General features: G+C 43.9%; 2 protein-coding genes across 5 annotated transcripts in view; both read right to left on the minus strand.

Moving 5' to 3' along the window:
* ZNF711 (zinc finger protein 711) overlaps window positions 1–10,105 on the minus strand; it is a 40,320-nt gene extending 30,215 nt beyond the window's left edge. The window contains exon 1 of one of the 3 annotated variants that reach the window (XM_073360886.2): window positions 9,889–10,105. The gene's annotated coding sequence lies outside the window, so the exon portion shown is untranslated. Of the gene's footprint in view, window positions 1–9,878 lie in introns of all 3 variants that reach the window. The other 2 variants (XM_073360887.2, XM_073360888.2) reach the window with 2 other exon arrangements.
* Window positions 10,106–15,710: 5,605 nt separating this feature from the next.
* Window positions 15,711–27,341, minus strand: part of LOC140917642 (uncharacterized) — a 36,562-nt gene continuing 24,931 nt past the window's right edge. For both annotated transcript variants that reach the window (XM_078854234.1, XM_078854235.1), the window contains 3 exons: window positions 25,295–25,392; window positions 21,002–21,167; window positions 15,711–17,384 (listed from right to left, as the gene is read on the minus strand). In XM_078854234.1, coding sequence (XP_078710360.1) covers window positions 17,268–17,384; window positions 21,002–21,167; window positions 25,295–25,392 — 381 coding nt within the window. In that variant the 3' untranslated portion in view covers window positions 15,711–17,267. The remainder of the gene's footprint in view (window positions 17,385–21,001; window positions 21,168–25,294; window positions 25,393–27,341) is intronic.

Consider the following 27,341-nt stretch of genomic DNA (forward strand, 5'->3'; position numbering starts at 1 on the left):
GATAAGCATGCCGGCTGTCAGAAATGGAGCTTTCAAAGGCATATCCGCATTCCTGCGGCGATTCCAAAACAATGAGAAGAGTGGCCACTTGACTTAAGGGGATTATGGGACGCTTCCGGAGGCTGATCAGAGTGCAGTAATGCAACACCTTGTTCACACTGATGCCAGGGCATTTTAGCCAAGGCGCAACAAGTGTTAATCTACTCGACGACGTGGAGTACCAGGAGCGCTCTAGCCGTGGAGTCAGAGCGCTCTACGTGCCCTGCCAGTGTGGACAGGGAGTGAGCTAGGGCTCCCGGGGCTGGTTTAATGCACTCTAACTCGCAAGTGTAGCCAAGCCCTCAAATGACTCAGACTATTGTGGAAACACTAATGGTACAATGGGCACTGAACCTCTTCATCAAGTGGTTCACTAGAGACCACATTACCAGATCAAAGAAAATGGACTCAGTCAACCTGGACAGATCAGGGGACCTTAATGCAATTTAGAGTGGGCATTAAGCCACTTCTGGTTCACTAGAGCTGACTGTGATGGAACCGTGGCACCAGATTAGGTTGACTTGGAGGGATCCAGGGACTCAGTCCTATGTCAAAAATGCCAGGACCTCAGCACTAAATTGGGTTAACATGGAAAATCCAGAGACCTTGGTGTCAGATTAAGTAAACCCAGAAAGATCCATGGGCAGCAGTGCTGTGTCTACTGTGGTAGACCGTTGGCACTAAGCTCTATAAGCCAATTAAAACTGGGGAACTGCATATAGCCCAAGCTGGGCACTGAGCCACGTAGGCTAGCAGACCTCCAAAATCAAATCTGGACTTACATTTGCCAGACTTATTTGACCAGATGTGAGGAGACTCCCCTTCAGCTGGGTAACACAGCTCTGCTGCTCAAAGCAGGTCCAGATACTTATACCCAGATGGTAACATGTATTTTCTGTTCTTTTAAATACAGAAATCTGAACTAACTGGCAAACTAACCAAACCAAAAATAGTATGAAAGGGCCGAAGAAAAAGAATGTCAAGAAGTCTTGAGAACACCACATGCAATCCGAGTTTACTGCACTTTCAGTGGTTAAGAAGGAACTGAGGGCATGGCTACACTTGCAGATGTAGAGCGCTGTGAGTTAAACCCGCCTTCGTAGAGAACAGTACGGAAAGTGCTGTAGTCTGTCCACACTAACAGCTGCAAGCGCACTGGCGTGGCCACATTTGCGGCACTTGCAAGGGCATTGGGAGCAGTGCATTATGGGCATCCATCCCACAAAACACCTCCGCCTATTCTGGTGCTGTGGCTTGTGGGAAGGGGGTGGGGAGTGCGGGGCATTCTGAGTCCTTTCCCAACGCCCCGTGATGCATCGGTTCGCATCCCAGCATTCCCTTTGGTTCCATCCACATTTGGTGCCATCTTTCAACATTTTTTGTACTGTGCGCTCTGTCTTCCCTTTTGGTCCGCAGGAATGGAGCCTGGCCTGCTGAGGAGTATGCTGACTAGTCTCGCCAGCAAGTCACTATTGGCAGTCAAGTTATTCCTTATGATCCAAAGTGACAGGGAGAGCTCCGATGATAATATCAACTAGAGTAACGCATATGACGCTTGCTTGCGGCATTCACGGACATGCTCACCACCGTGGAACACCACTTTTAGGCTCTGGAAACAAGCACTGAGTGGTGGGATCACACAATCATGCAAGTCTGGGATGACGAGCAGTGGCTGCAGAACTTTCGGATGAGAAAAGCTACTTTCATGGGACTGTGTGAGGAGCTCACCCCTACCCTGCGGCGCAAGGACACGAGATTGAGAGCTGCCCTGATGGTGGAAAAGCGGGTGGCTATTGCAATTTGGAAGCTGGCAACTCCAGACAGCTACCGATCGGTCGCTAACCAGTTTGGCATGAGGAAGTCAACTGTTGGAATCGTGTTGATGCAACTTTGCAAGGCTATTAATCGCATCCTGCTCAGAAGAACCGTGACTCTGGGTAACGTGCATGACATTGTGGCAGGCTTTGCACAAATGGGTTTCCCTAACTGTGGAGGGGGGATAGATAGCTTGCATATTCCAATTCTGGCACCAGCCCACTTAGTCTCCGAGTACGTTAATCAGAAGGGGTATTTCTTGATGGTTCTCCAGGCGCTTGTGGATCACCATGGGCGTTCCACTGACATTAACACAGACTGGCCCGGAAAGGTACATAACGCACGCATCTTTCGGAATGCGGGCCTGTTGAGGAAGCTGCAAGCTGGGAATTTTTTCCCAGACCAGAAGATCACCATAGGGGAAGTCGAAATGCCCATTGTGATCCTTGGAGACCCCGCTTACCCTTTAATGCTGTGGCTCATGAAACCCTACACAGGAAGCCTTGACAGCAGCAAGGAGGGTTCAACAACAGGCTGAGCTGGTGCAGAATGACTGTGGTGTGCTTTTGGCCATTTAACGGGCCGCTGGCGCTCTCTGTATGGAAAGCTGGACCTGGCCGATGACATCATCCCCGCGGTTATAGCTGCATGCTGTACCCTCCATAATGTTTGTAAAGGGAAGGGTGAAAGATTCACTCAGGCATGGAACTCAGAGGTTCAACACCTGGAGGCTGAATTTGAACAGCCAGAGAGCAGGGCTATTAGAGGGGCCCAGCATGGGGCTGCAAGGATTAGGGATGCCTGGAGGGAGCAATTTGAGGCTGAAAGCCACCAGTAATGTCTGGTGCCCTGCACGGGAGTGAAGTGCAGTGGTTCCAATATTAGTAGGAATCTGTGTTTGCTACGCTGACTTGCAGTGCCCGTTTCTTTCCTGGGCTAAGGTATCTTTTACTTTATGCAATAATAAAGAATGTTTTCAAAGCCAAAAAATCCATTTATTGAAAAGAAAATCCATTTATTGAAAAGAGACACAACTGCTTGGGAAACAGAAAAGGCAAAGGGGTGTGGAACGGTACAATCACAGATTTGCGTATGTCCTGTCTGGAATGCTGTGCAATGAGTGCTGCACTTCAGGATGGCTATACTGCATGGTGATGGGGGTTGAGCGCAGTGGGTAAGGGTCGTAGTTTTCAGGGCTTGGTGGTGAAGCTACAGGTGTTGGAGGCAGCTGGTGGCAGTAAGAACCCGGATGTTGGGGAAAGTGGGTTGGAAGTGACATGGGGGCACAAGGGAAAGAATTTTGGGACAACGGCTGCAGGGGGGGGGCGGGCGCAGTAGTGCTCCGCCTGCTTTGCTACAAGTGCCTGTATCGACTCCGCTTGGAGCTCCGTGATGCTTAGCAGCCGCTCCATGATGCTTAGCAGCTGCTCCGTTCTTTGGTGCCGGCGAGCTGCATTCTGCTGGCGGACCCTCCTTTCACTCTCCTGCCACTCCTGCACTTTTTGATTTTCATTACTTGAATGCTGCATTACTTCATACAACATGTCTTCCTTGCTTCTACGTTGCCTCTTTCTGATTCTTTAGAGTCTTTCAGACGGTGATAACACAGACAGCCGAGAACTCCTGGCTTGAGAAAAGCTCCTGGCTGCATGCATCTAGGGATTCCAGGGTGTCTTCCTCTGCCTCAGCACTCTTGCTCCCGCTTTGTTACTCCTCCTGCCTTGTTGCACTGGGCTCTGAAGTGTCCATGGTGGTCCCCAGAGTGGAGGTTGGGTCACCCGCAAGTATCGCATCCCGCTCTTTGGAGAAATGGCAGGTCGTGGGGGCAGCACCGGAGCGGCGGTTTGCCTTGCGGGCTTTGTGGTAGGCATTCCGCAGCTCCTTCACTTTAATCCTGCACTGCAGTGCGTCCTGGTTGTGGCCCCTTTCCATCATGTCCCTGGATATCTGCCTGAAGGGATCGTAATTCCTACAGCTGGAGCGCAGCTGGGACTGGACAACTTCCTCCGCACAAACACTGATGAGGTCCAGCAACTCGCCATTGCTCTATACTGGGGCTCGCCTGGCGCGGAGGCATGGTCACCTGGAAAGATTTGCTGACAGCACTCCACGCCTGGCTGAGCAAACAGGAAGGGATTTTTCAAAATTCCCAGACAATTTAAAGGGCGGGTCTGATGGTTGGTCACCTGAGGGCAGGGCAGTAGAGTTCAAAGTGATGACCAGAGTGCCTAGCACAGGCATTGTGGGACACTTCTGGAGGCCAATCAGAGTGCACTATAGGACCAGGGCATCCACACTGGTGCAGTGGCGCTCCAGCAGGGGCGCAGCAAACATTATTCCACTCGCTGAGGTGGAGTACCAGCAGCGCTGTAGCTGCAGAGTCAGAGTGCTCTACGTGCCTTGCCAGTGTGGATGGGTAGTGAGCTAGTGCGCCCGGGGCTCCTTTATAGCACTGTAACTCACAAGTGTAGCCAAGGTCTGAGGGGTGACTAAGGCCCATACTGGTGAAGAGTGAGGGAGGAATAAGTGGCCCCATAGAGAGTGTTTACCAGAAGATTCTGCAGCTCAACCCCAGGAGGCACCAATCCCACACGAGGCCAATTGAATATAATCATATCACTTGAACAATGTCACCCATATCCTCTCTCCCTTATCACTCCTACTGTTTGTTCAAATCAACTTGTTGCATGTGGTCTTAAATTTAGATTATAAGGTCTCAGACGCACAGACATTCTTGATTCTGTTTGTACAACTTCTAGCACACGGGATGCCAATCCTGACTGGGAACTTTAGGTGTATAATAGAAATAATATTTTGATAGGCCCACAATCAGTGCTTGAATTTTGGGGGAATTTTAGAGGGGCTCTTAATGAAAGACGGGAACTATTTTTAGAAGAAAGGCTCAAGTTCCTGTAGCAAAGAATAATGGCCTTTGAGAATTTGCTCTGATCCTACCTTGGATTTCTTGCTCATTAGAATGGATACCATCATTTTTTATTTAAATTGTGGAACAAAACATCTACAATCTCAGCAGAAGCTACCCACACACACACACACACACACACACACACAAAAAGAAATGCTACCCTCAAGTTACAACCTACCCATATCCCCCCAAAAGCGACAGTCAACTCCCCCAGGATTAAAGGCTTTCCCCCAAATATATTCAGAAAAGGGGTGGGTCTCTCAAGTCAAAGAAGGGTATTTTTATCATGCCCAAAGCTTGCTAAACTTTATGTAGGAAAAACAAGGTCCCTGACAGAAGAGCTTCCCATCTAAATTGACAGAGACACAGATGAAGGCTCGGGGAGAGGGATGCAGCCAAGGGAATGATCAGGGACACTCGTTCCCAGCTTGTTTAACTCCACTTTCAATGAATGTGTTTTGGGTTTTTTATTTACAAATAGTAAAGTTGTGTGCCACTATTGACAAAATAGCAAAAAGTTGTGTGCCAGTATTGACATTTGAACTGATGCCCCCTCCCACCTGTAGCTTTTGGGCTGTTTTGTCTTTTGAGGAGGGGGTATAACACTTCTCTTTTGCTTTTATTTATTTTTGTATTCATGTCACACACCTTCCCCCAGCCTAGAAAAAGGTGTGCATGTTTGCGAAGGGGTGTATTGCAGAGGATCCCTCCTAAACACTCCAATGCCTAGTAAGGACAAGGAAGGAAGGTATTTCTAGAAGTCTCCCCCCACTTCCCTGACCAGAAGTGAGGGGGAATATTCCAGGGGTCTCCCCATACATCCCCCCTTCCAAGACGAGAGATGAGGGGGGATACTCAAGGGGCTCAACATACTTCCCATCAACACCCATCACCATGAGCTCTCCTGAGGCTGGGGGAGAATTTCCATAGCTTCCCCAAATGACCACTCCAGTGAAAAGGGGCCTCCTGATAGGGAACACACACATTTACCTCCTTTTGGAATCCCCTCCACCCCACAGGCAGCAGGCCATGCCTCCCATCCCATTCCCTGTGCAGAGGGAGAAGGGGAGGGAGGGGGTGGGGAGAGAACAATAGTGCCTGGACCAGTTACCTCAGGAATCAGGAGTTGAAGCCGCTTGTTTCAGCTTCAATCCTTCCCACCCTCACCCCCTACCAATCACAGATGAGAGGAAAGAACACCCTGCAGCAATGGTGCCAATTCAGATTTGCCCCCTCTCTTACCCACACACTGCATGAGCCAGTGACACCAGAAGTTGAGCTCTTGGCAGACTCACCTGCAGTCCACCATACAGAAACAGACTCCGGTGCGCCAGGCTGCAACACCATTTGGCCTGGCCACCCCTTCATCTAGCAGGAGGGGCAGCTGGGCCAAATTTGAGTGGTACTGTGACCCCATGTGCCCAATCTCAACACCACTGACAAAAACTTGGCCAGGCCGCCCCTCCATCTGTTCAAAGGTGCAGATGGGTCAAATTTCAGTGGCATTGCAAGCACACAACTGGAGTGATGCTTCAGACCACTCTGGAATCAGCTGTACTGATTCAGTTTAAAAGTGATCTGGCCACACATTCCCTCCCATTGAACTCTGAGCAAGAGCAAAAGCCTTGGGTGTGAGGGGGAATTCAATGTCCTCAGCCTCCCCTCACTGGCGGCAGTGTAGCTTTATCCTGGATTTCAAGTGTCAGGGTGGTTCTTCAGCAACACTAGACCCAGGTGAGAAATAAGGGGGCCAAAACACAGCACCCTGATGCCTTATAAACACAACTAAGACTAAGGCAGGCCCTAAAATTAGTAAGTTATTATCTAACTAAAAAAAACATATGGAATCTTACACCTCCCAGTTTTTGACTGAAAAAAAATTGTCAAATTAAGTTACAGCCATACAATCTATTTTTATGACAGACGCTACAGTATATACTTGCTATAACTAAATCAGATTTAATTCTAGACTATAAATGGCAAATATAATATCCTGCAATTTCCTGACCACACTTTTCCATTCCTCCCCCCCCCCGCCCCTTCTGAAAAGTTTTAGATGAAAAATCACCAATTACCTTAAATTACACCTGACTAGATTATAGGGAAGGTGCTTAAAAACAAACACACATACATAAACTTTCCAAGTACAAATACTGCCTGGAACTAGGTTAGGTAATGAAACGAAGACAAATCAGAAGACAATCCAGGCTAGACAAACTAATTTCCAATCCTGTTAATAGTTGGGAAAGATTAAGAATAGTAAGATTTAGATTCCAGTGAAACAACTGATGACACTCAGGCCTTAAGTATGTTGGTATTTTGCTCCAGTTTCAACAGTTAGTGTCCAGCCAACAATGTGGCTGCACTAGTACTAATTGTATACAAGCTGTGATTTGCACCAATGTGCACTGTGAAAGAGTTTAAGCTGGTGCAAATTACAGTTTTCCTTATCTTCCCTTGGAGGCTTTCACTGGCACAACTACAACATCAACTGTTGAAACTGGAGCAATTTCCAAAACAGACGATCTATACTTAAAATGTTAAAGTGGTGCAGCTGAACTGCTGTAGCACTTCAGCGTAGACCACTGGTTCTCAACTCGCAGGCGGCCCAATTAGCACACAGCTGCGGCCCAGCTCAGCTGTGTGCTAAAGGCCAGGTTCCAGGTCACAGGTAATAAACAAAACTTCATGGCCGGTGACTTGTCCATATCTTTTACTATATATATATATATATATATATATATATATATATATATATATATATATATATATATATATATACACACACACACACACCCCACCTGACTAAAACTTAGCACCTCCTGAGGCCCTGGGTGCTGCCGCTCCGGGGGTCTGGGGGCTGACAACTGCACTGGCCATAGGGACTTACTGACCCCCGCCACCCCTGCTCCGAGGCCTTGGGGCTAGCTGCTCGGGCACTCCCTGGGGCCAGCTGCCCCAGGAACACTGCTCAGTTGCTTCCCCCTGTCCAGCCGCCCAAGCAGCAGCTGGCCCTGGGAAGGCTACTCAGGTATTCCCAGGGCCAGCTGCCCAAGGAGCGGCTGGTGTGGCTGCCCCCTGGGATGGCTCCAGCTGCACCCAGTGCAGCTGACTGCGGGGTGCCCGAGCAGCTGGCCCTGGGGCTAGCTGCTCTAGGATCAGCCGCACCAGCTGCGAAAGTCATGGAGATCGTGGAACCGTGACTTTGATGATCTTCATGACTGAACTGCAGCATTAGTCGTGACCCCTCAGGGGGTTGCAAGGTTATTACGTGGGGGGTCACGAGCTGTCAGCCTCTACCCTCAACCCCTGCTTTGCCTCCAGCATTTATAACAGCATTAAATATACAAAAATGTGTTTTTAATTTTAATATAAGGGAGGATCGCACTCACAGGCTTGCTGTGTGAAAGGGGTCACCACTACAAAAGTTTGAGAACCCCTGCTCTAACACACATTCCAAACTCATTTTCTTTTTTCCTTGTGCGTATTGTAGACATCTACAACATGGCAACATATTAAGAAAATGTAAATGTAGCAAGAACTAACTTGTCTAGACAAAAAGCCAGCAAAGGAAAGTCTAAACTAGAAAATAATGCATAGCTTAATATAAACCTTACCCAGGAATGTACAGTGTAGTATAAAAATTAGTATTGGATATAATATAGTATGTAATATCAGCCTGCAAAATAGTAATGAAAATTTACCAGTTAGGTATGAAATCTATTTCCCCCACCTTCATTTACCACAACAAAATCAGAAAAAAAAATACTGTATTGTCCATTCAAATTAAAAAATTGCCCACCCTGGGCAAGAAATACTAGAAATTTAATTTTAGGTCTACATATAGTTCCTGAATATTTTAAATATATATGACATCTAAAGAAATAATAAAACTTCAGACCATGACAGAGCACCGTGTAACTGCTGAAAACCAGAAAGCTGTGTGCATATGCACAAAAGACGACAGGCATGTTCATAAAACAATCCACAATTACAGATGGGATTGAACGTGAGAGTACCAGGAGGACATAAAAGTGCACACGCGAAAATAACAGAAAGGAGTATGCCTGCTAAACACTGGCAGGGCATGTGCCTAGGCACCAGAATGACAGAGGTATGTGTGCTAACTACTGGCAAGGCCTGCGCATGAACACCTCAAAGACGAGTCACCAGTGTGTGGTCAGAGGACTGGCACGGGCGCGCGGTGGGCACTAGCAATGGCGCATGCATGTGCATCCCAGACAACAGTGGGCGCGCTGAACAGCGGCAGCGCGTGAGACGGACTGCGAGGGGACTGCAGCCACGGACCGGAGCGCGCGCGCGCGCAGAGGGCTGCCGCAATAATAGATGGACAGCGCGGAGGGGACCTGTCCACAGCTCTCGCCCCTGGACCCCGGCACGTTATTAGCCAACAGCAGACATTCAGAATGGGAACTGCAGCCCCGGCTCGCGAGCGTGCAGGCGCGGGACGCACTATGCGCGAGGCTGTGCCAGTGCGGCTACACGCAGGGCGCCAGCGCCCCCTGCCGTGCTCGGGAAGGGGGGAGGGGGCGAGCGCAAAGCCGTGAAGACAAAGGAGCTCGTGATGACTCAGGGCTGCAGCTCGGCAGGCACCGCACCGCCCCAGCCACACTCCCCCTTGCGCCGCAGGGGACGGGGCAGCGCTGCCCGGGCCGAGCCCCACACGCCCGGGCCGCCAGGCCCACTCCTCCCCTGCAGCGCCGAGAGGCTCCGAGCCCCGGCGGCTGCGGGACCGGAGCCGCCGCCACTCAGCCCCCAGCCCAGGGTGCGGGGAGGATGGGCGGGCAGGCAGAGCCCACCCCGGGGCGCGCGCGAAGCCTCTCCCGCCCTGGCCGCCGACATCTTGTTTTCCGCCATTTTATGGCCGCCCGAGAGGCCGCTCGGCGGCGGGATCCGGGCCCTGCTCCGGCCCAGCTGAGGAACAGCCACCGGCGGGTGGAGCCCACACGCCTAGAGCGAGGAGGCGGCGGTCAAGCCCGGCGGCGGTGGCGGCGAAACGCACAGGCCCCGGGCGCGGCCTGCGCTAAGGCCTAGCCGCCTCCATTGTTCCCAGCCCCCGCCGGCCCAGCTCTCGCACCTCCGCTCACCTGTGCGGGTCCCTGCGCCGCGCCGCGGGGTCGGGTCCGGCTGAGGGTCGGGCGGGCCGCACGACTCCGCCGCCGCCGGGGCCTTGCATTCGGGGCCGCCAGGTCCGGGGCCTGCACCAATCACAGGCGCTGGGCTAGGAAACGGGGCGCGAGCGCGCGCGGCCTTCTCCCCCTCCCCCCACCGGCTTCGCGACCAGCCCTGCCGCTGTTGCCGCACGTCACTGGGAGCCGGAGCGTGCCCCAGAGCTGCGAGCATGCGCAGCAACCGCAGCTGAAGTCGCTGCCCTTACTTTGCTCTCAAACGTGCCCCGGGAGCAAAGCGGGGAGCTGGAGGCCGCCGGGGAGAAAGGGTAGTTGGGGCGGAGGGGTCAAGCGGAGAGAAGGCAGGAGAGGATAAATGGGAGAGGCCAGGAAAGGGGCGAGAGCGGAGGACAAAGTGAAAGGGCCAATGTAGAGCAGGCTTGGGGTCGTGGGTGGATAGTGTGGCTCTGTGCTGCCCCCCACAGGGATGTGGTATTACAGCTACAGCCATACACCCACACGCACCCACAGAGGGGTATCAAAGATGCATTTTTATGGCCTGGAGGCTGCATGCACATGCTGCAGCACCTCAGCTTTTGTTAGGTAACTCAAGTTTCCAAATCTCTGCAAACAAATGGGAGTCCATGTGTGACTTCAGTGATGTCTGCTTGACAATGCAAACAACGTGAAATAGCATCTCAGAGTCTGTGTGAACTTCCCTGATCCTTATTCATTTTACCATAGTGTCATCTCTAGCCCCTAGTAATGGCACTTTCTCGTCAACGCTAAGTAGCCTTTTGCTGATCATTTTAACAAATGGAACAAAAAATGTAACAAAAGTGAAGCACACCTGTAATTGCTGCAAAGAAGGAAACAGATAAAAGAACAAAGGTAAATTTAACAAGAAAAAATGAGGAGTACTTGAGGCACCTTAGAGACTGACATTTATTTGAGCATAAGCTTTCATGGGCTAAAGCCCACTTAATCATCTATGGAAAGAGAAACAAAGGGCCAAATTAGTGATAAGCGTAAAGTAGAACCTGTTTTTCCACCGAGTGATACTGAATAAGACAATAAGGCACTGAACAAATAATATTTTAATTATAGAAAGTGCCATATTCTCCCATTAACAGCAGTGAAAGTTCTGCTTTGCATCCAGCTCATGTACACATATTTGCACTAGCTCAATGAAAGCTAGCACGGGTATAAATAGTAGTGTAGCCTCTGCAGCCCAGGCAGTAGTGGCACAGGGAAGATGCCCGTATTACACGCCCACCTGAACCCTATCGGAACATACACTGCTATTTATACTCACACTCGCTCTCATCAAACTAGTGCAAGTATGTGTATGTATGCTAGGAATCATATCCTTAGCTCATAGGGTAGACGTAGCCATAATTCATGTACACATTCTTATTTCAATACAGGAGTTTCTCGTTTCAGTTTTGTCATTCGAGAAGTGGTTTAAGCAAAATAAAAAAACAGCCACTCTCATAACTGTATAACTATACTGATAGAACTGTTTGGTGTAGATAAATCTTTAGGATTAGTCTGTAAACAGTTTTGTGCACTGATTTAACTAAATTGGTTTAGAAACCAATTCAGTTAATTGGAACAACCCCTTTTCTGCAGACACTTTTAAATTGGTTTATATGACAGATTTTATTGCAATATGGAATAATCAAAGGCTATTGTATCCATTTTATAAATGTTGTAAGTATCATTATGGGCTAGGGATTGTATTCTAGATCCATGAGGGATTTACAGGTGGTTCCAGAAGGAACTAAAATCACTGAGATGGGGGATGTGAATCCCTAAGCAGGCAGCAAGTCTGAAGGAGTCTTAGCTCCTGGAGGAAATTGCATGTATTTATTTAACCTGTTTCAAGAAATCTGATACCCAAAGAACTGAAAATTGTATAAAAGTGACCAGCCTGACATAGAAAGGGAGCTCACACTCACTCAAGAACTGACATGAAACTGACCAAGAGAGAGAGAGAGATCCTGTGGAAAGGGCCTTTGTCCCTATCAGGATCTCCATGTGGAAGATAGGTGACTGCCTGGTAAGCTAAGGCCTGCATGTAAGTTGTATATTATTTTAAAGAAGTGTTTCCTCTGTAATGCTTTTGTTCTGAATAAATAATACTTGTTTAATAAAGGCTGTCTGGTCACTGGTTAGCCCTGTCATTGTCACGGACAGAACAGGACTGCAGATGCTGAACTAAGTTAAATGTAATGACTTTGTTCAGCACCTGTGTCTAGTAGACACAGACATTGTGATGACAGTGAAGTGTGGGAGGAAAATTGCAGCCTAAATCCCCAGCCTAGAAGGAGAGAATCGAGGGACTCTGTCCTGAACAAGGTGATGGCTAGAGGCAACAAAAGAGTCAGAGGTACCTTTATCTCAGAAACGGTGATAGTTTAAAAATGCCTTATGATGATTGAGTTTAATTTTATTTAAGGCAAAAGGGCTACACCTACTTAATGAAATCAGTTGCTTAAGCCCATTTAGTTAAAATCAGTACACACACTATGTATAAACCAGCCCTGTGGTACAATGTTTATTTTTCAACCCAGAAGGAATTATTAATGAACTGTTTTAATGGGGGGAGGGGAGAGGTGGCTTTTGTTTTTAATCACGGAAACATTTGTAATGGTTTTAAGGTTTGTGAAAGCTTGTCTTTATAAAAACTTATATTTTGAAACAAATGTAAGTTTTTAATATCTAATATTTTACTACAAAACTACCCTTTAATTTAATTTACAATTAAATAAAAATAGTTACAGAATAAATGGGAACATTACTTACTATGTATTTTTCCTTTTTTGAAGATGAGAATCAGGCAAGATTCTCACTTCTGGATCTTAGCTTCTTAGTGCAAATCTAGGAGAACTCTTCTAGTTCTGAAGTTGTTTTGACTCTTGAGGTGGGGTAGAGCTACTGACCATCACATACCCTGCCTTACAAATGTTCCAGTCACCTAGGCTGAAGGCAAAGATCCCAGAAGGAAAGTCAATTCAAAGTGATCAGCAAATGAGGTTTAAAAGAAAACACCTCAAAAATAGGTAAATCTCCAAATTCTGAGGATATTTGGGCAGGTGAATAAGAGTCCTGCAAGAGGATATTTTCAGAGGAGCACAATTACAAAATGATTAATTATCTCTTTCTAAAATAATTCCATCTGTGCCGTATTCTCACTTCTGGAGAATAAGTAGCTCAAGGGATGCCTCAAAAGCAAAATGAGCATAAAGCTGCAATGAGCAGCAGCAACAAGGCTACTGCCAACAGTGTGACACAACATAGAACATAAGACAACATTCAAGTTTGCGGAGTCAGACAGCAAACAGGAAAATGCCATGCAAAAATTGGCAAGAGGCACAGGAAAAAGCACTGAAAGGCATCAAAATACCAAAAATAGTTTCTGAAGCACCCCAAAAAAACAAGTCAGAGTGCCATGGGAAATGTGACAAAGTGCCTGAGGTAAACACCTCAACAACCAAGCAGTTCTGGTTGGATGGCTGGGTACTGAGATAAAAGGATAGCTTGCTTGTTTCATTGAAATCTGTGGATGAACAGGAACAATAAGAACTACTTACCTTCAGCAAGCTTTTTGACCAACCTAGTCAAGAAGTAACTGACAGTAATGTGTGGTGTGCAGGATTTATGGTTGGCAGGGATGTGGCATATAAAAGCCATTAGAGGTCCTAGATTGCACCTCACCCTGCTACTTGGGGTACAAAACACCTAATGAATTATGGCATTTCACTTGGTTTCAAAGTGAGAAGCAAAGACCAAGAGTGAGATTCTCAGTGGATGAAATCTTTCCACAACTATTATTATTCAGTACTAAAAGGGACAGTCACAGTATTTCATGAAGTTTCTTCAAACTAATGTCTCTCTCACCCATGATGATCCTTGAGTATTTAAATTTCACTGGAAGAGTACTTACACACAGGACTGATGTCCTGCAATTGTTGATCTGCCTAAGGATGTTGGACAAGAGATGAAGTCTGATGAGGAAAACTACATTCACCCTGCTAACAGTCTCACTACTGTGTCCCAGATACCTTGCATCATTGTTACTCCTAGCCCTTTTTCTTTCCCGACCTTGTGGATCATCATGTGCATTAACCCCTCAGGATTTGTTCCTTGTTACCCTTCCTTTGGCAGGATTACCAGTGTCTCCTCCTCCCACGCAGTCAGTCTCTCTCTCAACTAAGTGGTGGGGCTGAAAAAGCCTGACTTTCCCAACTGTTACCAACAGGTAGATGGATCTGAATGCCAATAACAGCTCATTAGTTGGAGGCATTCTGAGTTTATGATTTTAAGGAATAGTAATTGGCTGCTTGCAGGCTAATGGGCAGATCACTTACTGTTTAGAGCTGTGGTTTTCAACCTTTTTTCATTTTCAGACCCCTAAAAAATTTAGAATGGAAGTGTGGACCCCTTTGGAAATTTTGGTCTGCGGACCCACAGGGGTCCACAGACCACAGGTTGAAAGCCACTGGTTTAGAGAAATGAAAAAAGGGAAAAAAGGGGTAAAACAGATGTGAAACTCATCCACACATTAGGACCTGACTTTTTAGGGTCATGACAATTTGTGTTTCTATTGCTTGACCTAGATCTATGTGGTGAGGACTGACAAATCGCCTTATTTTTTAAATTATTTTTTCCAGACAACAAATATACCAAAACCAAATCTCCTTGCCTTGTTTGTACACATCCAAGAATAATGTTGATAGCTCTGAAAGATGTCTATTTTTCTCTTATTTATAAGAGGAGTTGGGAGTGCAAGTGACTAACATCAGTATGTTTTAGTTATACATGGTGACCAGCAAAGAGCGGAAACAAAACTAAAAGCAGCGACACTCTCTCAAGCTCTCTCCATAACCAAGCTTTGCCCTTAAGGGATGCCAATACAAAATACCTCTCTCAAAAGTCTATGCATATCTAAGCAATATGATCCTCTCTTGTTCTTGTGTACTTTGAACAGCAGTGATTGAAATTGTTAATGCTGACATGCAAAGCTATTATTTCAGGCTATCTGTAATCTCAAACAGACATTGCAGCATTGGTTTACATTCATTTCACATTTGGAAGGTTTCCTTCACAACCACAATGGCTAGAGACTGGTTTCTTTTTAATGGAATCTTAGATTCTCTAGCATGAGATTGCAGCCACCTGGGAGAAGTATTGGCTTTACTAAGATGCCATGAGATGACTTGATTCAACTGCACTAGCCAGTCTGCTGCCCAGAGGTAGGTGATGCGTAAAAGATGCTGTTTAAATATCCTTTATCACCTGTCTGCTCTACCAGCAGAAGCAGGAATAGCAAAACTGACACTGCCCCAGCTGATGGCGCATGGAGCACAGAAGAGCGTTGGGGGAAGGGAGAAAACAATAGCAGCAGGGGAGATTGCCAGCTAAAAGGGGAGAGGCGTCACAGGGACAGGAAAAGCTGCCAACCTCATGGTCACTCTTCTTTCCCCCCCGCAGGAAGCTATGCCTATCCAGCTAAACTCTTTCAAGCAAGCAGGAAATGAAGTGAGGGGCTCTGAATATGCCTCTGGCTTTGTTGCTTATGCAGTTGTAGGGAAATGCACACGAACTGGGCCATAACTGAAAGCTGAGAGAGAACATGCAAGATGCCCGAATATAGACAAGCGTATGCTGTTGAGAGAAAAGCACTATACCTACAGAAAAGAAATGTCAACATTTTTATCTGCAGTTTATTTATTTACCTTATGGTTTTACTGATTTCATAAAGTTAATGAAGAGCATGATTTATTATAAAGGGTTAAACAAAGGGTTGAAATTACACTACTATATTTTCATGTCTTTCATACAAGTTACAAATAAAATCAAACCATATTTTAAAGGGGAAACTAAAGAGTTTTGAGTTGAACATTTAGGATCAGGGAAATTGACTTGATGTCAGGGAGACCAAGTACAAGAGAGATTGGGCAGCACAATGCAACAGCAGAGGTTCAGCTCTCTAAATTAGTGGATGTCCCAAGATTTGACTGTATCTTAGGACACCTGGAAGCTCAGTATCTCAACACAATGCTTTCATCATGACATCATGCATTTGGACCATAATTACTTGCCTCCTTCACGGCTATGCAGTAGCAATCATAGAGAGGAGCCAAACAGAGGTAATGTCAACTCTGAAATAGTATTAACTTCCAAATAGACAGCTGTAGAGTCTATAGCATAACATGTTCCCCAACTCTATTCTCTTGTCCTATGCCCAAATTACTATGGAGGTCTGACCTCGCTGATTTTGAGTAGAGGGAAACTCTGCTTGCGGTTCTGAAATGAATAGCTTCATGTTGGTGGAGAGAAGAATATGGCCCTAAGATCACAGCAGTGGTTGGATTATAGAAACGTGTGCCCATTATGACAGACCAGGAAAGGAATAGTGGATCCATAAACATGGAACAAAGTGGGGATTTTACACAAAATTTTGTTGGAACTTCACTCTTGCATTTACTGGAACCTCTAGCCGAATCTGCTCTCACAAACACGCATGCAAAATTAACTGAAGTCATTGGGGTTGCATCATGGTAACTAAGAACAGAATTTGGCCCTCCAATTCTGTAAGTAGTCAGTATATACAAAATTAAAGGTTTAATTTACAATCCCAAGCTGTAATTAGGTTTTTTGCTTTAAGGGAAATGAGGAATGTGGAGGGAGTCTGGGAGCAGCCATTCTACATGCCATGTTGTCCTGAGGAACCTGTGTAATTTCAGAAAACAAAACCTTATGGGTTTTGCTCAATGTCGTCAGTCCCCCTTAAGGGAGTAGAAATGCACCTTATGACACCATGGCTGTGGAACAAACTCTACAAAGGAAAGAGAGGGATGGAAAGCAGCACTGAGATGCAGACCACTGAGAGTCTGCTCCAACCTCCCCTAGCTAGTGACAGGATTTCTTGTGGAACAATGGGCTGATTGGTCGCCATGACCCGTCTCCTCCATGTGACTCTAGATTCTCCTCTCAAAGGAAAGAATGTTGGATTTCCCATGGATTTTTAGGTTAAACTAAAAGCACCTTTTTCCTTCTCATGAGTATTTCTGTAGGAGGGGAGCATGTGGCCTTATGTGGCCTTTCCTGCCACACATGCACAAAATGAATTTAGTGAACACAAAAATCTTTTTGTCTTGACAGATATGCAACAGTTAGGGCACTACTTAGAAACAGATATCCAACTGCATAATCAAGTCTTCAGAAAGAAGGTTAGGACTATATCAATCAGATAGGAAACAAAATAAGATATTTTCAGAAACAACCTGAATTTGGTTTTATAATGAGTAATATTCCATAGATGATTCCTTTTTTATAAAGCTTTCTTGTAGTTACATATATTTTTGTGAGCGTCCTAGTTCATAAGGTCTTCCAGTGTTTGGATTGTTCATTGGTTGAGCAACACTCTGAAACCTGTCAGACCTAGAAAACTCCGGTATGCCATATTTCTGTAAAGAGATTGAAGTTAAAATGTAAATAAAGGTAATTGAACAAGACATTTCCTACTGTTTCCTCTTAAAAGTGGCTGTTCATATTTATATGTCAAATTAGGTTTCGTTAAGTACATTTTAAGTACTAGTTTCTGTATTTGTGAACACTAGCCATCTGGAGTATCTGGAGATCATTTTGATATAAATTACAAATGATTTGACTTCCAGTGCACACAGGATCCAAACCATGTTAGTAAGAGCTAATAGAGATATGGTATGATGTAAAGGTTTTATCACTATGAATTTGGGATAGCTGTATTGTTCATCATTGGTGAGGCTACAAGTAGGTTATCCAAAAAAAGGGTCAATAAAACCTGCAGACCATATCATTGTGTATTATGCTTATGTCACCATCTTAACAGAGAAAACTATTTTTAGAAATGTTTTAAAGAATAAAAAAAAGTTTCCCTCAGTACCATGAGTCCTGCTCTACAGATAGACCAGAGAGAGAGGACAAAAAAACATTTTTTTTTTTAGAATAAAAATATTACTTAATTGCTCTAGTATATATAAAGAATTTAAGAACTAATTAAATTACTAATATCTTGATATCCTCAAAAATTTCAGGAGTTGAAGCAACTGCGGTGTGTCCCACTGGAGAGCTAGAAATCACCTTTTCCAACGCCTCCCATTTCTGTCCTTGCAAGGCTCTGCGATATTGTACCTTCAATCTGTCACTGGTCTGGGACTGAATGTTGTCTGTTGTTGACTTTGGGCTGGTGTAATTTTAGGGAGGAAATTCTACACTTGGGAAAGAAGAAAACATTTATCTGGCAGTGGTGGTTTTTTTTCTCCTTTTGTGTGTCTTTTTGAAGCTCTCCAAAAGCTTGGAATGTTACACTATATCTTGCCAAGATAGATTATTGGTATGGGCCTACCAAATTCATTGTCCATTTTGGTCAATTTAATGATCATAGGATTTTAAAAATAATAAATTTCATGATTTCAGCTATTTAAATCTGAAATTTCACAGTGTTGTAACTGTAGGGGTCCTGACTCCAAAGTGGGTAGTGAAGAGGTCGCAAGATTATTGTAGGGGGGTCGTAGTATTGCCACCCTTCTGCACTGCTGCTGCTGGTGATGGCGCTGCCTTCAGAGCTGGGTGGCCGGAGCGTGGCAGCTGCTGGCTGGGAGCCCAGCTCCGAAGGCAGCGCCATCACCAGCAGCAGCACAGAAGTGAGGATGGCATGGTATTGTAGTGCTACCCTTACTTCTGTGGTGCTGTCTTCAGAGCTGGGCCCTTGGCCAGCAACCACCGCCTTCCGGTCACCCAACTCTGAAGGCAGAGCAGAAGTATGGGTGGCAATAACACAACCCCCCTACAATAAACTTGCAACCCCCCATAACTTGCTTTTGTGTTGGGGCCCCCAGTTTGAGAAACACTGGTTTCCCCTGTGAAATCTGTATAGTATAGGGTAAAAGAATACAAAAGCCCAGATTTTACGGTCCAGGTCGCATTCTTCACAGCTATGAATTTGGTCGGGCCCTGATTATTGAGCAGTGTGTAAGTCTGGTCAAAAGTCCACGAAAATGCTGTCTGTTTCGAAGTTCCACAATTTCACATGGTACTCGTGATCACATATGCAACATAGTTTCACAAAATCATGCTACAGAATAGATCCTACCTTCCCCAGCCAGGGTGAGGTAAATTAGTTCATCACTCGGCTAGCAAGAACTGTTTTAAAACATAGTTTAAACTTGAGAGGAAAAGGCATCTTATTTTTCATTCTCTTACCATTTTCCCCTTTTGCAATCAACCTTTGAACAACTAATTGAAGACAATACTTGAATAGGAATACAGGCTTCTGAAAAAAATGGACTTCATGGGATGTCTGCAACTTTTTATATGGGAATTACACGAAACTTATGCCTAAGTGAAAGAAAAACTCTTCCAGAATTCAAACTGGCTGAAATAGCTTTCAGACCCTCATTTTTTGCATTGATGACAACAAATGTATACAGCAAAATAAATGTCTTGTGTCCTTAAGAATAGTGGTGGGAAACTTTTGGTTGGTGGCAACCCAACTCCCTTTAATGTCATTAATTCTACTTTGCACCTACTCTAAAGGCCTGATTCATGTTGGGATTTCTGTCAGATTTAAGAATGAACCTCTGAGAAACCATACATAATATATACATAAATGACGAGTACGTGGAGTGTCTAATGGAAAACAATTAGATATTTGAGGTTTTCTGACTATTTTATTTTTCTTAATTTTTTTGTAACAAGTTTTTTTAGAATCTTTACAGTAAACCCTTCCCTTACTGATTTTTTTTTGGGGGGTGAGGGTGGGGGTTGACTATTATGAAGAGCTGTGCCTATTTTACTTGCATAGGACCTTCCATATGGAAAGACCCCAAATTGTTTGTACATGCAAATCATTACACTGCACCACTGAAAGAGACAACTACGGGGCAGGAAGGGAGTCTAGTTAGGTTATTTATTTAGAATTTTTTATTGACATTAATTGCTGAAGCAATTGGAGTCCTTACATTGTTTTAAATAATCATTTACAAATGATTCAGTGGCTAGAGCAAGGAAATGTGAATCATGGTTTACATTCAGTTCTACAAATGGCTTTCTGTGTATTGGAAAAAGAGATTTAATTTCTCTGTGCCTAAGTTTACTTTTTTATAGTATGTGTACCTACCTACCTACCTTCACAAACATGCCATGAAGCTTTTGTATTAATGTCTGTAAAGCACTTGGAGATCCTTGGATGAAAGGTGCTATGTAAGAGTTAAATATTAGCAGCACTATTGTTATTACTATTATCTGCTGTTTAACAGTGCTAGCAATAACACAACATTTTAGGGCAGAAAGTGATGGAGAAAGTTTGACACATTTGACACTTCAGGGAAAATTTAGTTAAACAGTAAATAATGAGTCAATTTGTAAATTGCTCAATATACCATAGTTAGATACTAAGAGCTTTGTATCTACAGCACTCCTTTTAGATTTGTACATCACCCCCACCGAAGATTTAAGCATGACTCTAGAAACTGTCACTACATTACTCTAGTTTCATACTGGTGTAACTCCAACCAAATAAATAAATTATGCTGGCACAAAACAAGTGTAACACATTGGTGAATCAGCTTGTTAGGTATTTGTGTTTCACAGAAATTTTAAAAATTCCCCTCACTGTATCAGCAACATAGATTTATAGTTTCCATAGAGCAGATGGATATACTTTTGGTCTTCTAGATTCTCTATTAGAAGCCTGGATTATGCAACTGTTACTCACTTTATTAAGCACTTATTCATATGAGTAGTCCCACTGACCTCCACAATAGGTCAAATTTACCCATATGTAGAGGGCTCACACAAGGATAAAACCCTCAAAATGGGGCTTTCACAATCTAGCCTAGACTGAACAGTAATAGGAGATTTCTGGGATAAAAACCACAGAAGTTAGAGATGTAAGCCTTTAGCACACAGAACATTTTTCAAATGAATGCAAGTCTAGCCACATAAAATGTATACAGGATTATGACAGTTTATTCTCAAGTGTCAGGTTACAAGATTGTATAAGGGACACCTTTCATGTGTGCTTGAGATAGTTTATACGTACAGGAAATTGCCTCCCAGACATAGGTGGAATGGGGATGTCCTCTTCATAATCCGCATTAGGAATATGACTGTTCTGATAGCCAAACTGGTTACGCTGAGGAGATTGGAGGCTGAAAGAACTGTCTGCTATTTGAACTGCTCTTCCTGATGGCCGATGTGGTATATAGCTATCAGAATTAAACAAACAGGGTTTAAAAATATTTGCAATGTCTAAAAAAAATATAAATAATTGTAAATGATGACACAGCATTTGTGTGTTGAGTTAAAACAATCACCAAAAGCTTTATTTTTGACATTTCACTTCACTCTTAGGCCCCATTCCTGGCAACACTTAAGCATATAAGTATGTTTATGGATGTGAGTAGTTCCCTTTGACTGTAAGCTCTTTGGAGCAGAGACCATATCTACCTCTATATTTGGCACTTACCACAATGAGGCCCAAATCCCAATTTTGGCCTGTGGGTACTACCATAATACATACCGGGGTGGCCAAACCATGGCTCACAAGTTGCATGCAGCTATTTTACGTTAAAGTATGGCTCACAAAGCCCCCCAGACCCCCCCCCATTCTCTACCTACCAGACTGTGGGAGGATGGGGGAAGCTCAGGGCTTCTGGTCTTGGCGGGGTGGTGAGAAGGGGCTTCTGCCAGCGATGACTGGTGCCTGCTGAGAGTGTGCGGGAGCGGGGGAGAGGGGTGTCATAATTCAAAGGTTTCCATCCCCCCAGGCATGCCCCTTCCTTGGCCTCAGTGGCCCTTCCCTGCAACTCCCAGGTGTTAGCGCTATGTGGAGTGGCAGCGGTAAACTGCTGTGAGCTGCAGGGAGGGGCCGCTGCTTTAGCTCCACAGGGAGAGGCAGCAGCAAAAGCAACAGCTTTCCCTGCAGTTCTTAGCTGTTTGCTGCTGCCTCTCCCCACAGCTACAGCTCCTAATTTGCTGGCTCCAACCGTTGCTGTGCAGGGAAGGGGCCTTGTGGCACCATGTGACTTAGCAGGGCCAGCAAACCCTGCAAAAATCTGGGGTGGGTCAGGGTGGGGACGGGACATGACCTGATGAGCTCTCCCACACATTGCCTCTGGCTTCTGCCTATCTGCGAGGGTGGTCTTGGGGTTCAGCTGAAGATTGTCATATGCAGCTTGGAGGGTCAGTAAGTTTGGCCACCCCTGATATATATAATGATTTATTAATATCACATTTTAAAAATCAACACAATAACAATTTTACAAAGATAATACTTATTAAATATAGTCCATATTAGAATAAATGAAAGCAAGAATACTAACCACAGGGCTCAAGAAACACTGACCAAATCTTTCTGTATTCCTCACATTTGCCAATTGAATGGAAAGATATTTCATCTAAAATTGCCAGATTATACTTTATCAAGTCAAATAACTAATAACCTTTTGTGACATTCAATTTCCGAAGCAATGTCTCTCTGGTTACAAAACCAGCTTTCAACAATAAATTTCCTTCAGGAATAATTCTTCTTAATATTTTGATAATGTTGTTTAAAAGTTATACAGGAGGTTCTCTGCTGGAAGATACAGGTTTTACGTAATTTAGCCAAAAATGAGACTAGAGATGAAATTTTTGAGAAGAAATGGGGACAGCTAGAGATATTGTAGGCCTTTACCACACAACATTTTTCAAATGAATGCAAGTCTAGCCACGTAAAATTTATACGCCAAAAATTTGGGTTATGTGGTTTGACAATGTTTGTACTGGAAGCTTCTCTGTCTCCTCTTACTCTCTTACATATCATACATCTGCTCAGGGCACAGAATGAGCTGATGTAGCTGGTTATTTTAGCTAGGTGTTAAATCTTTGATTAGTATATCTTGACTATTTTGGTATATTTATATATGAGAGCAAGCCTGTACCAAGGGCCAAAAGGCCGATAGCTATGCTCCTCTTCCTTAAAGGAAGTCGGAGTTATGCATGGCTCTGGTAACGCACTGCTATCATCTCATCCTATTCAGCTGTATTCTAAATCCAGATACACCCTAATCTTAAGCGATAGATAAGGAAGTAAATTTGTCGTCATGCTCACAAGTGTCATGGATTTTCTATGCTTTTCTTTTGACTTTCCTCGTCTTTCCACTCCATTAGTGATGGAAGAAAAGGGATATCTCTACCTGTTAATCCTGTAAGGGGAGAATACTGTGCTGCCAGTTGCCTTCCTCCTGTTAAGGGAGTGAAGATTCTATTACTGCAGAACCTGGAGGTAGGAGCTCTGGTGTCTGGCAGTTGTTGGGGAGGAATAAGAAGGGGAGAGAGCATAGCTAACTGAGGGAATTGTGGTTTTTTCCTCCCTAAAAATCAAAATGAATAAACCTATGATTTTTGGAGAAAAGTCACCATTATTAATTTACAAGCCTAGTCACCTATTTTGAAATTTAGCTTCAGAAAGAAAAGGGCTAGAAACTTAACTTTTTGTTTTTAATGAGAGCTAAGATTAGGTGGAACAGAATTTAACCCTAAGATTAAACTCGATAAGTTTATGGAGGAGATGGTATGATGGGATAACATGGTTTTGGTAATTAAATATTCATGGTAAATAGGCCCAATGGCCTGTGATGGGATATTACATGGGGTGGGATCTGAGTTACCCAGGAAAGAATTTTCTGTAGTATCTGCTGATGAATCTTGCCCATATGCTCAGGGTTTAGCTGATCGCCATATTTGGGGTCGGGAAGGAATTTTCCTCAAGGGCAGATTAGAAGAGGCCCTGGAGGTTTTTTGCCTTCCTCTGTAGCATGGGGCACGGGTCACTTGCTGGAGGATTCTCTGCTCCTTGAAGTCTTTAAACTACGATTTGAGGACTTCAATAGCACAGGTATAGGTGTGAGGTTTTTTGCAGGAGTGGTGGGTGAAATTCTGTGGCCTGCGTTGTGCAGGAGGTCAGACTAGATGATCATAATGGTCCCTTCTGACCTAAATATCTATGAATCTAACATTTGACAAACCTCAGAGATTTATGAAAAACACTAAGATCACCTAGTAATTGAAGATTTAGACTCTAACTTGGTAAATTTAGTCCTATGTGCTATTTCTCATGGAACATTAATGCACAGAACAATCCTGAAGTATTTGCAACAACAGTGTTTGAGTCGTGAGAGGACAAAGAACATTGTTCAAAAGGAGAAAAACTCACCAGTTTTCCCAAAGTCTCATAATTCTAAAACAATGTATCTGATCAACCTAGTGAGTAGCTGCTAAATTATAATATGCATATAAAGATTCAAAAGTACAATGAATACTAATGCAATAGGTATAATAGCAACCCCTGAATACACTTAGATATATTAGAACTTCAATGATCCTTAAAAGAAAGTGTCACAGAACAGTTAGATTCTGCTTTGTGCCTTAAAAAAAAGGGGAGGTGGAGAGAGCGGGCTGGGAGTAGAAGGAAGAAGCAAGTAGCAGAGTAATGATGGAAAGAGCAACTGGACCAGGCAATGAGGATGTAAAAGAAGGACTATAACAATGAAGAATAGTTGTTCAGATATTTGTGCAAAGCCCTAACTTGAGCAAATGGAATTCAACTATGATTAGAAATAAAATGTATTTAGTTTACATCAATTCTTAGTACAAGTTTAATCTGATCAAATAGCTGACTAGAAGGGGTTCTAAAATGGGCACTGAAAATGATTAGAGAGGCATGGAGGGACTTTAGTATGATGAGAGACAATTTAATTTAGAGGAGTGATGAATAAAAAGAGGTATGCAAAATAATACATGATTTAGAGGAGGTAAATCATATGCTTCTGTTTACTCTATTGTAATACAAAAATAAGGAAAATTCAATGAAATTGAAAGGTTCTAAACTGATAAGAGGAAATGCTAATTACGTGTTATATAAAAAAAATAAGTGGAACTTATCACTTATAGAGGCCATTGAGGCCATAAGCTTAGAAGGATTCAACAAAGCACTGGACATTTATACACTGGACAAGAGAAAGAAGGGTCACATTATTCCAATCTATTAAGAGAGAGAAACTTTCAGGTTTCAAGGCACATGCCAATCCTGGGTGGATGGGAGTAAGGAGGAAACTTCCGCTTTGGACAGGTTTTTCTGAAATTGTGCACTATCGGTTTCTTGCATCTTCTGAAATATCAGGTACTGGCAACTGTTAGAGGTAGGGTACTGGACTAGATGGACTAATGATTTGATCCTGTATGGCAATTCCTATACCACTGAAAGTTATATAGTGATTCTTTCACCCTCTAAGCCAAGGACCAAGTCTGGAGAGAAAGTGAGAAAAGAAGGCCTGACAAAAGCATAGCATACCTGAAACTTTCTACTTCACCAGGTGACTGTGATTGCACAAAACTTTGGCTTTGCAGTTGAATTTTTGGCATTCTAATATTCTCTGTGGTCCAGTCATCCTGTATAAGAAAGATGAGAAGTGAAGGCTTTACACACCAAGTACACAACAGTATGTTTACAAAAGTAACTCATCTGGTGCAGATTGCTAGCATTTGACTTTGATTTTAAAAATTTAGTATTTACACTTGTATATGTATCAATTGTATATGTATCAATTGATTTACCAATTATAAAACTCTTCACTTTTGTTGTGAAGATAGTATAAATCACCCTTGTCACTATCAATTCATTAACATTATAATAGTTGTAAATTCCACATAACAAATAAGGCTCAATGGACCTGATGCTCCTCTTCCACCAGTATTATAACAATACAACTCCACTGATATCAGTTACTCCTAATTCACTCCCAGTATAAATGAAAGACAAAGTCAACAAAATGACTCTGATAGTGAAGGTCATTTTAATGTTTGGGTTTTTTAAAAAAACAACAACATTTGTTTCTCTTTTCCATCATTTGTATTATGGAGGAGAGAGAGAGAAGGAAGCGGATGTAGAGTGGAGGTCTTCTGATATGTGTGAGTAATTGTAGAGGTGCTGTTTTTTAATGCAGTATCTTTTTGTTTTGCAGCAAGATCCTCTCTTAAAAAGAGAATGATGAAACACCAGAGCATCATTTTCATGCAGCAGTAAAGGGAGCAATCTGAAGAATCAAAATATGTACTCTGTAGTGGCAACCAAGCTCAAATTATGTTTCCTCTTCTAAAGCTACAACAAGTCAGGATCATCAGCAAGTTGTTAGCTTAACAAACTAGCATCTGGAGGGAAGAATTATATGGCCCACCTCCCTGCCAGTGTCCCTAAGTGTACAGTTTCTAGTGTTTTGACTAGCCCAATTTTGTCTAACACATGAAAGGGTTGGTTCTGGTTTCCTTATTTAGGCAAATATCCAACTAATGTCAGCGGCACCATTCTTTTAGTTTTCTCTATTTCTTAGGACTGTAAGTATTATCTTTATTGGAGTGTTAGCAGCTGCAGCAGAATCACCACCCAGAGGCATAGTTACTTTGGGATATTCTAATTCGTAACGCCAATGGGGCTGTTGTGCTGGAGGGTGTTGGTAGCTTCCAGAAAACGAGTCTGGTCTGTGGGCAATAAAATATCTCATTGCAGCTGATGGGCATGCTGACCATCGTTCATTCTGGGTAAATGGAAAAAGCAAATAAGCTCCTTTATGAAATAAGATAGCTGAAACGATAGAAACCACTGCCCAAAGCATCAGCCACATGAAAAACCTGAGCACGAATGAACTAAGGGAGAATAAGTGGGATTTCCATTGGACTGATTACAAATGCAGGGGCTGGGGCACTGACTGGATTGCAGGTAGATATGTAGGTAAGGGTGTGTATGTGTCTGTCTCTCTCAAAGGCAGAAAGCCAACTGAAAGCAGTCAGGAAAGTCAGAGAAGCACAAGTAGCATGGCCCTGAGAAGAAGCCAAAAGAGCTTCTTTTAAGCACAGTGCTGGCTGAAAAGGCAGGTTTGCAAATAATAAGCAAGAAAACTGCCCGTTGTTTGTTCCTACTGTGTTCAGGTAAACAGGATTTTGTGTACATTCTTTGTAAATAAACAGGATTGCACCAAAGAAACACCAGACTTATATCATCACTCTCTCCTCCTATTGTAAACAAGACAACAAGGCCCAAAATGTTGGCTAATTGCTCAGGGCAATAGGGCTATTACGGTAGCAGGGATTTTTAGGACTACAGTGCACATTGGCCATGCCCCCATCCCATCTTTACACCACCTGCGTATTCCCCCCAATGGGAAACTCACCAGCTAGCTTCTCCTTTATGGCAGTTTTTTAGGGCCATTTCACTGCTTTGGTATCATAACAAGGCCATAGCATAGATTAGGATCTGGCCTTCTTTTGCTATAATAACTTAATTAAAAATAGTTTAACGCATTAGCGTTATATTTTTAGTTTTTAGAAACTAACAATTTGAAGAA

This window comes from Lepidochelys kempii, chromosome 9, assembly GCF_965140285.1.
Source record: "Lepidochelys kempii isolate rLepKem1 chromosome 9, rLepKem1.hap1, whole genome shotgun sequence".
NCBI lineage: Eukaryota > Metazoa > Chordata > Testudines > Cheloniidae > Lepidochelys > Lepidochelys kempii.